This window comes from Electrophorus electricus, chromosome 17, assembly GCF_013358815.1.
Source record: "Electrophorus electricus isolate fEleEle1 chromosome 17, fEleEle1.pri, whole genome shotgun sequence".
Lineage (NCBI taxonomy): Eukaryota > Metazoa > Chordata > Actinopteri > Gymnotiformes > Gymnotidae > Electrophorus > Electrophorus electricus.
The window spans coordinates 10,992,343-11,005,551 of NC_049551.1; the positions used below are offsets into that span (position 1 = coordinate 10,992,343).

General features: G+C 43.3%; 1 protein-coding gene across 1 annotated transcript in view; it reads left to right on the forward strand.

The window, feature by feature from the left end:
• The window catches only part of sardh (sarcosine dehydrogenase), a 44,232-nt gene that overhangs the window by 12,385 nt on the left and 18,638 nt on the right, over positions 1–13,209 (forward strand). Inside the window, exons 10-17 of the mRNA XM_035535871.1 lie at positions 951–1,031; positions 1,369–1,510; positions 3,301–3,384; positions 3,770–3,883; positions 4,251–4,389; positions 4,500–4,613; positions 4,859–5,006; positions 7,005–7,098. Of these exons, the coding sequence (XP_035391764.1) occupies positions 951–1,031; positions 1,369–1,510; positions 3,301–3,384; positions 3,770–3,883; positions 4,251–4,389; positions 4,500–4,613; positions 4,859–5,006; positions 7,005–7,098 (916 nt within the window). The remainder of the gene's footprint in view (positions 1–950; positions 1,032–1,368; positions 1,511–3,300; positions 3,385–3,769; positions 3,884–4,250; positions 4,390–4,499; positions 4,614–4,858; positions 5,007–7,004; positions 7,099–13,209) is intronic.

Sequence of the window (13,209 nt, forward strand, 5' to 3'; positions counted from 1 at the left end):
CAGAAGAGTACCCTCTACTGCCCCCTGCAGTATTGCTGGTAGTTTCAATTACAGAGGGCTGAGCAGAGTGTGGAAGTATCGGTGCTGGGTTACTCATTAGGCTTCTGTGGTGCTTCTACTTCATCTGGGTTTGGACCGGCATGGACGCTCATACCATCCAGTGCCTGGGATCTGGTCAGAGATCCGAGTTCTGCTTAGCCCGAGATCTCTTCAAAGATCTGTGCACGCGCGCTCATTCTGCGAGTGCGCGTGTGTGTGTTTCCGCTACAGTTGGTGACGTCGTCAGCTGTTTAATGAGCCAAATGTCCTTTAGAGATGCCGCCATGGTCTCCACCTGTCTCCCTGTCTCTCTCCCTCTGCTCCTCCTCTTTCATCTCTCCCTCATCTTACCTTTCTGTCTCCTTCTCTTTCCCTCGTCCTCCTTAACTCTCTTCTTTTCCTCCCTTGCTTCGCTCTCCCACTCTGTGCTCTAACTACTTTTGTGCCCTGTCTCACTTGAGCACTTCCCTCATTATTTGTTTCTCTCCCCTCCTCTGCCTCACTACTCTACTTCTCCGTGTTTGCCGGCATCGTCAGCCTTTTGGAATATCGTTTTAAATTCAAGGACTGACAGATGTCAGTCAGCCAGCCCACCACCCTCGCGGACCTTTATACAGGGGAAAATGCAATTGTAATGATCTAGATTAGTTAAAGAGAAAAGAAAAATGAAAAACTTGTTTAAATTTTAAAATTGTGAATTTGATCACTATCCACATTGGGAGGAAGGGTGTGTTCTGTGGATGTGTGTGATTGATGGCTGTTTGTAGTGTATGACTGGCAGTTATGATGTTGGGGTGGGGGTGGGGGGTGTTCTGTGGGGGTGTGATTTGATTGGCAGTTATGGGGGGGGTGTTCTGTGTCAGTGTGATTGATGGCTGTTTGTTGTGTGTGATTTGGCAGGTATGATGTTGGGGGGGAGGCTGTGGAAAGGAGCTGGCCCACTGGATCATTCACGGCCGGCCAGAGAAGGACATGTACGGTTACGATATCAGGTTTGTGTGTCCCTGCCTGGGTCTAAATATGTGCTATGACACACATGTGCATCAGGTCTGAAATGTCATGACGTGTGTGCGTGCGTGTGTCTTTTCCTAAAGCCACATAAATCCCCACCTAAACATGTACCAATGAAGGAGAGATAGAAAGGGTGTGTGTGTGTGTGTGAGACAGAAGGATTTTACTGTGTGTTTTTTTGGGGTGGGGTGGGGTGGGGGGGGGTTGTTTCCCTGTCTTCTAGCAGCAGCTCTGTAGCATCTGGCAGGCTGTTGGCAAAGTAGCATAACTCTGTGTGTGTGTGTGTGTGTGTGTGTCCACCTAATCGTTGTGTTGTAGGAGGTTCCACCACTCCATAACCAACAACAGTCGATGGCTCAGGGAGCGCAGTCACGAGTCCTACGCAAAAAACTACTCCGTGGTGTTCCCCTTCGACGAGCCACTGGCCGGCCGCAACATGAGGAAGGACCCGCTTTACCAGGTCCTGTCACATGAGCACACGAACACACACACACACACTCTTCTCTGTTCCTTTCCTCCTTTTCTTGCTTTTTGAGACTCTCTTGAGTTAGGAGTGCGTCACCTAAACACAGTCTTGTTGGGTAGGAGGAGCTGATTCTAAATCTTAGAAACTCTCAGTAAATGTCAGTCTCAACACTCATATAAGTACTTCTAAGATAAGACATTACTGGCAAGTTCACTGTGACTTTTAACAGTCTTTCAGATTTTTCTTCACCCTGCCTCCACAGCTTTCTAAATGCACCTGCGTGTAGAGACGTGACCCTCGCTGCACTCCAGGCAGCCTGCCGTCCCTGGCCAGGACGTTTACGTAGGACCATGGCATTAACCAGCTGGCTGGATGCTTACATGTGTTGTGTTCTGTGGCCCTGTTAGCCCCTGGCTATCTGAGTGGGACCTTCTCACTTGGAGTCATAGTGAGCAAAGCCCAGATCTGATTTCAACGTTGACGGCCTTGGAAGGGCCGTCCTTTGTCCTTGTGCACATGCAAGGGCTGACCTTCGAATCCAAACCCGTTTTCTTTAAATTTAGCATAACGAGCTTTTTTTTTTTTTTTTTTTTCCTCCCCTCAGTGACCCTGTCCTTTATCACTGACTTCAAGATGAGTGTAGCCGTTTAAAGGACTTGTTGCTAAGCTACTGCTAAGGAAACGAAGCTGAAGTGTTTCCAGAAATACCCCTCCTCCCTCCTCCAGAATGCCAGGCTGTAGGGCCTCGGGCCAGCAAGCGCACGGCTGAATTCCACACTGGCATCGATGAGAATGGTGGGCGCTTGTTTTTAACGCCTCCTGCGATGTTAAGCCATGCTAAGCTGTTCTGGAAGGAGTGCTCAGTCATCGTCTCATTTCAGAGTCTCCTCACGTTACCAAGCGAAACTGACCCAGACGGGAAGGAGATATTTGCTTCTTGCCCGCTGTATTTCTAAATGATTGCTACTGTGTGTAATCATTTAATGAACAATGCGCGCGCGCGCACACACACAGGTCCCTGGGCCATATTGTATTTCTTGTTTTCTCCTCTCTGCTCCTCTCTCCGCTTTTTCTTTCAGTTCAACAAAGACAAATCAACTCTCTAGTTTAAATAACGACTTCGCAGGCTTCATAATTCCTGTATCGGTCTAACGGCGCATACACATTGGCCAAATGCAACATACCCACGGTGCCTTATTGGCATGGCAATTGTTGTGAAGTTAGCCCACCGAGATTATTTTTATCTTTGTATCCATCACATTTATTCTTATAAAAAGCTGAAAAAGACGATTGAGAGTGTGACTCTCGCACGCACGCACGCACGCACGCACAAACACATCTCCAGTCACCAGACCCATCCTTGAGCCCAGGACAGCTTTCGGAATTCACAGTGGAAGGCAAGTCGCCTAGCAACTGGTGTTAATTTTTTTTTATTTTTTTTTTGGTTAATGCATGCCATGGAGAAAAGAAAGAAATGAAAAACTACTGTGTCTGTGTGTGTCAAGGAGGGTTGAAGGAGAGGATTGTTTTGTCCTGCTCCTTTGTTTCTGACTTCAGGAATCCTTTGAGAAATCGTGACCTGCTCTTTTGAAACCTGAATGTAGAGGTTGAAAACCGAAGTTTCTGCGGAGCGACGTCCAGAAGCCAAGAAAATGAGAAAATGTTGAAATGTGTGAGACAAGTTCCCCTGGTCCATCACATGAACTGGCTCTGTTCGGTGTGGTGGTGGTGGTGGTCACTGCTCCGCTGTGCTGTGGTAAATGATCCTGTGTTGTGTGTCACAGGTACTGCAGGAGCAGGGCTGTGTGTTCCAGGAGAGACATGGATGGGAAAGACCTGGGTGGTTTAACACCGACACCTCTGCACCGGTTAGACACACACGCACATAGACAGCCCTAAAGCAGTTAGACCCACACACACACACACACACACACACTCACTAACTAATGCTCATTGCATGTTTGAGCGTACTGTTGTACTACATAGAACTGCAGTGTTACCGGATCAGTCTGCAGGTTCCTGGCTGTAATCTTGCAGATCCTTCTGTGTGTGTGCGAGAGCTGTCTGGGGTTTCTCACTGCCTGGTTCGGGGAGTTGGGTGCTGAATAACGGAGCTCCCTGAAGACTGAGTTCTGAAACACTGCTTAAATGTATAATATCAAAATAAGATTTTAGATCTGTGATTTCCATGTTCTTGTTTTAGTATGTACTGTAATAGTGGGATTCACAAAGGGTGCTTTCTCCTGTGTGCAGATTCTAGACTACGATTATTACGGTGCTTATGAAATCACCAAAAACAAGGACTACAAATATAATGAGCTTCTGGGCAAAGAGTACACCTTTGACTTCCCTCCACATCATGGCACGGCAAGTGTGTCTGTCTGGGGTTGGTGGGTGGTGTGTGTGTCTGTGTCTAGGGTGGGTAGTGGTATAGGTGTGTGCATGTCTCTCTCTGGGGTTGGGTGGGTGGTGGTATCGAGGGTGGGGTGCTGGGTGGTGGTATAGGTATATGTCTGTCTGTCTGGGGTTGGTTGGGTGCATGGTGGTATATACGTGTGAATTTGAGTGTGCATGTACATGCTCGTTCTGCATGCATTAATGTTTGCATACACGTGCAGATGTTTGTCAGAATCGTTTCCGTTCGTGTGGGTATGGGAGTGGGTATAGGCATGTGCGTATCACATGACTTTATCACTGCAGTGAGATGCAGAATGTGGCGCGTGCATGTGCACAGATCAGGGACGAGTGTCTGGCCTGCAGATGTTCTGTGGCGGTCTTTAATATGTCCTACTTTGGCAAGTTCTACCTCATGGGCCCTGATGCCAAGAAAGCTGCAGACTGGCTCTTCACAGCCGATATCAACAAAGCACCAGGTAAACTCACACTTCACGTGCGCGCACACACACTCATGTTTAATCTAAACTGGAGGCGAATTGGGTGTGTGTGCGTGCGTGCGTGCGTGTGTGCACGCGTCCACTTACAGGTTCCACTGTGTACTCCTGCATGCTGAATAGGAGGGGCGGGACTGAGTCTGATCTGACTGTCAGTAGGCTGCAGGCAGGCCCCACCCACCTCCCCCTGACTCCTGAATGTAATGGTGGGTAAAATCCACCGTTCATAAATGCATATGGAAATACTTAACAGAAGGTGCATATTCATAAGTGGATACAGGTACATTTATTGGCCCAAGATTTATAAGTGCTTGCAGACAAGTTTTATTTTATGAAGTGCATATATTAAAATGTCATGTTTATTAAGAAGCTGATGGTATACTAAAAATGTTGAATTTGTTTTTTTATTGATGCTCTATGTGTGTGTGCTTGCTTGTGTGCGTATGTATAGGGGACACATACTACTTGGCTGTAGGTGGCGCTGTGGCGCAGCACAACTGGAGTCACATTCAGACAGTCCTCCAGGACCAGGGCTTCGACTGCACCATGGCAGACCACTCGGAGGACATGGGGATGATCAGCATTCAGGGCCCCAGGAGGTCAGAACACACCCACATGCAGTTTCCACATGCACACGCGTAGACGCGTCCACAAACCTACATAAATCCACACTTGGCTGCATACACGTGCCGGTAAGCAGGTGAGTGTATCCTTTATCTCTGCGCGTGGCATTCTTCCCCTCTCAGTTTGTGTCTGCTCCGGTTCTCCGGGGCCTTGTGGCACTGTGCTGGTGACTGATATTCCGTGGAGTACTTATGTGGACATGGGCATTCCCTAAACTGGAAACAGGAGTTTATACCACTGGTTATTTTTTAAATGTTTATCATACCTTTTAAATGGTTAAGTGGTTAATGTTCACAGCCTCGTTGGGCAAAACATGCTGCTTTGTCACGTTGTAACATCCCCCCCCCCCCTCGCGCTCTCTCTCCACATACCTAATTCTCTCAATTCAGTTCAATTCAATGCTGCTTTATTAGCATGAGAAATATTCACATTTGTATTGCCAAATTTTTGATGAAGGAATTAACATGGTCAACAAAAGATATAACAATAATACAACTGCTAACAATAACCGTAATAACAACAATAACTACCCCATTTCTAATTTATCGTTATTATTATTATAAAAGGCTCCGATATGGTCACTCGCTGTCCTTCAGACTGTGGCAGCAGTGAACGTACAGCGCTGCCAGTGTGCTGAGCTTATGTTCACCAAGAACATGCAGCAGCTTCTCATCATGGAGATTTTTTAACTCATGGAATATGTGACTAATTTTGTTAAAGAATTTGGTTCTAATCTGGGTCAATTTTGTATATTCAGTTAGAAATGACAGCTATGTCTGGATCTTATAGACTTGGCACTACTGGCACAGTCTCTGCTCTTTAGGTAGCCAGAACTGTTTGTCTGCCAGTGTCTATGGCTAGGTGGTTGGCACTGAGTCTGTACTTGGTCAGGGGGGACCTCAGTTTTGGCTCATACAGCTGCCACACTGTACTTTCAATTTAACTCCAGATAAAATTAAATTTTATTGTGATTTTGATTGTTTCCCAATAAGTGATGTAGTTTTGAGTTATTTTGTAATTTAGGTGATTCTGATTGGGTTTGCTTTTATTTTCTGGCCCTGAGTGTGTTGTCTTGTTAGTATAGAGTCAAACCCAAATCTTCAGTTGAAAGTACAGCGTGGCAGACTCCCCAAGCATCTCTCTCTCTCTCTCTCTCCTTCCTATCACTTTCTCTCTCGCTCTTACATATGAGGACTTACAGATGTGAGCTAGAGAGAAATGGTATTCAGTTTAAGGCAGTATATCACCAGAAAGCTACCAACAAGGCTAATGGAGAATCCAAGCAAATAAGGCCCAATTAGTGTAATCTTTATTTGCATAATGCTTATTGTCCCTTATAACCTTGCATCCGTCATTAATGACATTAGTGTCTGGGGAGGGGAAAGCCATAAAGGTGAGATTTTATAATAAAGAGAGATTTGTGTATATACACCTTTTATATATTTGAATATATAACTTATATAAAGGCTATAAATTTATACATTTATATAATTTTTTTCCTTAATTTGTCAATTTAAAATAATTTATGCACATTTATAACTTGATTTTATGTATACATTTAAATAAAATATAAATATTTATATAAATTAAATGGTGTCTCTTGAAGTCCACAGCTAACCCAGACTTGGGCATGAGAACTCTTGATGATGACTGATGATGAAGAGTTTGCTTTTTCAGTGAGAGTGGCAATGTTCCTAACTGAAGATTTAATTAATCTCGCTCATTATCCATATTTGTCTCTCTTATCCTGTTCTTGGTTCTCTTCTCTAAGATGTGTATACACACACACACACACACACACACACACACACACACACAGTCCTCCAAATGCAAAGTGGCAAGCTGCTTGACAGTTGTAGTTGGTTGTATACACAAATTATATACATTAATTATATATATTGATAGTCGACACACATGGATAACTGACGCTGATTTTGATCTGTGTGTGTTTGTGTGTGCATGCGTGTTCCCAGCCGGGAGTTGCTGCAGGAGATTGTAGATGCAGATCTGAGCAATGAGGCTTTCCCCTTTTCCACACACAAAATAATAACAGCCGCTGGACACAAGGTGAGTCTCTCACTTTCTCTCTGTACATCTGTGCATCATTCTGTTTGTATGCAGAGAGAGAGAGAGAAGGGTGTGTCCAGAGTGATTAAGGCTCTGTGTGTGCGCGTGCATGCTCCTCAGTGACACTTGGTGTGCCTCCAAACTGTTCTGACACGCACTCCTCCGTTTCATGTTTACTTCACTCTCTCATTGTTTTCTCTAGATTCTCCTTTTGCTTGTTTTGTTTTTGTATTTTATCTCTTTGTGGTTGCTTTTCATTTTTTGGTGTGTGTGTGGGTGTGAGTATTTGGAGGATGGTTTGTGGCTGGGTGTATTTTTGTGGTTGTTTTGGTATTTGTGTCTTTGGGATATGGGCTTGTGTGGGGTTTTGGGTGTGGAGGGTGGCATGCGTTTGGGGTGTGCTGGGTGGGATGTGGATGTTATGGGGTGCACCCACCACACCCCAGAGGTGTGAAATAATTTGGCCTGCTTTGTTGAGCAGTTCCTAGAGTTTCCTGCAGGGTGCATGAGGGCTGTGGTGAGCCCAACCTGGGCAGATGGCATGCCTGAAGGCGTCTCTCTAGGGCTGCTCATACTTAACCTCCCTCCATCCCTCTCGCTCCTTACTGAACTTTCTCCTCCACACTGGAACTCCCTGAAGTACATTAGGACAATATTTAGCTAGGGTATGTTTGGGGGCGGGGGGACGAGCTGCTTCCTGTCGGTGTTCCTGTCTAAGTAGGTTTAGTGCCTTGCCCTGTGGCATATCCACACACATGACCAGAAGAAGTAACTAAGTAAATAAGTCAAATGTATTTATCAAGAACTATTTTTAAACAACTTGAGGTGACCAAGGTGCTGTACGTGGAATGCACATGAGAAAACACAAGACACACAGACAGTTGAATAACAAACTCAACTAAAACACAAAACTCAACTACAGAAAAATAAATGGACTTCTGGTTTTGACTCTGCATGGAGTAGATGTGTGTCTGTGTGTGCTTCGTGTGTAGATATGTTTCGCAGAGCTAAAGAGCGCAACAAGCTTGGTGCTAAGTGTGAGGACTTGGTGCCCGATCTCGCTGTCAAAACCTTCAAATTGTGGGACCCCCGCAATTATTTTTGCTGAGCTCCTTCAAAGTATTTTCCTGGATAAAAGTCTGCTGGTAGATAGGGCTCATCACTCCCTTGCCCAGCGAATCACCACGACCAATTATAGCATTATTATGAAGACTGTATTGATATCCTCAAGAGAGCTCGATGGCAACAGCGGCTCTGGTATGGTTCTGCTACGGCGCGCTCGGTCTTCACTGACTTTACAGCCAAGACGGCGAGAGCTTGCGCTGCCTTCAGTGACATTCAGAAACCGTTTTGCGCCTTGAAGGTGTTAAATACGGTATGTTCTGCCCAGCGCATCTCCAGATAACACGACAGCAAGCACCACAATTTCACTCCACCTGCGGATGCCAAGCGCTTTGCCGCTACGTTAACCAAGTCATTTTTCTTATTTGGATAAGGAGACTTTTCCTCGTATTTCACTTTTCTGGAAATCTTCTTTGCTGAGCCAAACACCACCCAGAAAGTTGAACATTTTATCTCTGATTACCATCTGATTATAACCCCCCCCCCCCACACACACACACACACACACACACACACACACACACTCTTTATCCTTTGCTCAAGTGGCTCTACTTATGGTGTTTTGTTCTGTTTAAGTATTGACAGTGGTACATGTATAAAACAAATGGCATGTTTCGCTCTGTTGATCACTCGATGACTGCCTGATCGTGTATGATATCGTTGCGCACAGCTGCATTTTTGAGCTTCTACATTTGCAAGTGTATAGGTGTATACACTTTTTTTTTCTTCTTCTTCTTTGGCTCTGTGGGCTCCATTTGTTGAACCATGCTGTGTAATCAGGGGTGCTGTTCCATGCTGAGCCTTTACAGCTCACGAGTTGGGAGAATATAGGTTATTGGTTGGGTTATTGTGTGCTTGCGTGTGTGTTTTTGGTGGTTTAAATGACTGATCCCCTTTCGGATAATAGGGCCTGTGTAAGGTTTGCAAGTTGGATTGTTAAAGGTCTGAACAGTCCTTTTTAAGGATATTTACTCATATGAAATATTGAAATGCTGACATGGTATTTTTACAAGATACACATTTTAGGAATAGTGACCATTCTAGATTAAAGTGCTCCTGGGTCAGTGGGATTTTCCATTCAACATTCAATTCTAAAACCAGACGTGTAGCCGTCTTAATTAAAAGAGGGGTTCTCTTAACTGTTCATAACATAATTGCAGATGCGAATGGCAGATATCTGATTGTTTGAGGTCCTCTGTTTAATACTCTATTACTGTTGGTAAATATTTGTGCTCCTGATTTTATGAATAAGATATTTGCTTCAATTGCCTCTTTAAACACCCATCTTTTAATAATTGTTTGTAAATTGAATAGTACCATTGACCCACTTTTAGATCACGTCAATCCTTGTTCATTAACCCGGCCTTTCAATCAATTTCTGAGCTCATGAGCAAAAATGCTATAATTGATCCTTGGAGATTTTATAACCCAGGTGCTAAAGAATTTTCCTTTTACACCTATCTGCACCAAACTTATTCTTGTATTGATTTTTTTTTTTTTTTTTTGAATGGCCCTCTCATTCCCAAAGTCATTTATTCACATTTATCATCCAATAGTCATTTCAGATCATGCCCTTCTCACCATAGACATAAAACCTTTGAACCATCCTGTCTTTTTGGCATCCTGGACGTTCAACCCATTACTGCTGTCAAATAGCAGATATAACACATTTATTTCAACCTATATTGATCACTGTTAATAAGAATGCTACTACTACTTCTGTGGGAATCTCTTGAAGCTTATCTACATGGACAAATGATTTCATACATAGCATGCTCAAATGGATTAAGGAAAGCCAGGCTGCAAGACCTAATGATGAAAATTACAGAGCTGGACAAGCTCAATGCAATCAATCCTTCACCTGCTATATTAAAATGCAGACTCGATCTACAGGCTGAAATCAATCTTATTACAACAACCGAAGCAGAACAACTATTGTTGCGTAGGCGTAGTAGTTATTATGAGCATGCTAATAAGCCTTGCAGACTTTTGGCCCATCAGTGAAAGTGTCAGGCTGCATCCAGAATAATCCCCCAAAGGACCCAACGTGGACCCTCTGATCCACTCTCAATCAATGCAGCTTTCAAGTCTGTGCTAAATGATGTCGAGATGTCTTCATTTTTTGAAGGTATGGACTTTCCTACCATGGACCTGATGGTCACAGATGATCTTGATTCACTTTTGAAATTGCCCCCAACCCTAACCCAAGCATCGATATCCTTTCTTTTGAAGAAGAGCAAAGATCCTACTTCTGCAATGAATATAGACCCCTGTCTCTTTTAAACATTGACATGAAAATTCTGACCAAGGCTTTGGCATTACGTCTGCAGAATATTATTTCTGATATAATTTCACAGGACCAAAATATCCTCATTAAGGATCACCAAATCATTTTCCTTTGTCCTATGGGACCAGACAGGGATGTCCCTTTATGTCCTCTACTTTTTGCCCTCATGTTACGAACCCCAGGAACAACCCTGAGCCCCACAAAGCCACACCCACTCGCCTGCACACACCCCTGACCTGACTCACCGGACTTCTAGCAGACACCTGATTCCCATTCCCCTCATTACCAACCCCTTTATAAGATTCCCTTCCCCGTGTACATGTCGCAAAGTATTGTTTTCCTATATGGCGTATGAGCGTATCCTCATCCTATGTGGTTTCCCGGTTATTGACTCCTACCTGCTTTCCAGAGCTCGGACACCTCCCGTACGCTACCCTGTGCTGCGACCCCGGACCGACCCGACCACGCTTACCTGTCTGATTCCAGGAATTAGTTTTTTTGCTAAAATAAAACCTCTAGCAATTGGATCCTCTTCTTTGTGTGTTCAAACATTACACCTTCCCATTGAACCCCTGTCAGTTGCACTGAAATCATTGCCCCTTTTCCAAGGAATCACTCGTTTAGGTATTGAGCTGAAATTGTCATTATATGCAGATGACTTGTTATTATATGTGATGGACCCAATGAGCTTCCTTCCTTTAATCTTGTCACTTTTGAAGAAGTTTGGCTCTTTTTCAGGATGAAAAGTGAATGTTATCCAGCAAGTTCACTAGCACTTTTAAATTTGGGGGATACACATGTTGTACTTTACGCTCCCTCTTCTAGACAAACCTTTCTCCTTTATTTAACTCAAAATGGATTTACAGCTATGGAGATCTCTTCCTCTGTCTTTACTAGCCTGAGTAAACATTATTTTAAAAAAAAATGTCTTGCCCAGATTTATTTTTCTGTTTCAAACTATTCTTTTGTTGTTGCCTAGAAAATTTTTCAAATCCCTGGACAAACCTATTGACACTTTCATATCGGACGGGAAGCCCTCAAGAGTGTGAAAATCAGCTTTTACAGAGATTCAGAACTGCTGCAGTTCTTGCCCTCAAATTTCTTGTCTTATTGGTCAGCCCACATGCTTGGAGCACTTCTCTGGCTTCAGTCTGCAGGGTTGCCATGGCGAAGGTTAGAGGCGCAGTCTTGTGCCCCATCTTCCATGCTTGTACTGCTTACTTCCTCAATACCTCGCAAGCTGCCAAACTTTAGTAACAATCCACTGGTGCTTTTCACTCTCAGCATTTGGTTCCAGTTCAGGCATCAATTTAAGTTTGTCACCTACTACAATGATGCCTGTACTAAAAAAATCATTTATTTTCTGCCCGATACAGCCTTTAGAACATGGCAAGAAAGAGGTATTAAGTATTTTCGTGACCTTTATTAAGACGTTTCGTGAACTTTATAATCTCCTCCTTTTCAAATTACACCAGTTTTGCTACTGTACAACCTTGGGAAGAGCTTTTGACATTAGACCTTTTCCCAAAAATTGCTTATTTTCAGGATATATTCACGACTTATCCAAGGAAAATATATCCAAGGTAATAAGATCAAGAGAGCCTGGGCCTGAGTTAGATACCGCTTTTACACCTAGTGCCAGACTTCAGCTGATCTAGTTCAAAGTATTACATAGAGTTCACTGGTCTCAGCTATCTAAATTCCTCCCTAACGTCATCAAAAAATCACTATGATGAATGCTCTGCCTCACCATGTACTTTTAAGTCATATGCTTTTGATATTACTAATTGTTATCCCCTTTACATTGGGGCTTTCAACACCATTGTTATTGTTTGCTGCCTTGTTATTCATTTGACTCCTCAATAAAAAGAAAAAACAAATTAGTTAATTTAAAAAATGAAAACAGGAAATGGATTATGAATAAAAAGAGATAAAACACAAATATGTTGAGTAAAAAAAAAACATGGACAATAAAACCGCTTAACCACAGTCTCTCAATATTCAAATACAAGTTTATATAAATAGGTTTTTAAACTTAATTAAAAACTGAGATAGACAGGACTTGACGAATACAGGACGGTAAATTGTTCCATAATCTGCAAGCATAAATTCGAAAATGCACCATCACCTTTAAGTTTCAGGTGAGCCCTGGGAACAGCAGAAAGTTCTCTGAGGATGAGCTCAAAGATTGCTGTGAGGTTGAAGGTGTAAGCAGACTGACTGGGGGATCTTGACAATGATTTAAAAACAAATAAAAGCACATTAAACTGTATCCTTATATTGGACTTGTAGCCAGTGAAGCACAGCACAGACTGGTGTAATATTATCTCTGTTTGTGGTGTTGATCAATAACCTGGCTGCATCATTCTGCAGTATCTGCAAATGCTGCAATAGAGTGGTTAATCCCAATATATGAAGAAATAGAGTAGTACATGCATAAAGGACTTTCTCCAGGTCTAAAAAACAAACATTGCAAAGCTGGATGAAACTACTGCTCATCACAGAGTTGACTTGTTTATCAAATCTGTGGTCTGAGTCAATGACAACTCCAAGATTTTTCACAGAGAACTTAACACACCTGGACAAATGACCAAGGTTACTGGGAATGTTGTTAATGAGATGCGAAGCACCAAAAATAATAACCTCTGACTTCCCCTCATGCAGTTGGAGGAAACAAGACAGCTATTGCAAGACATCATCCA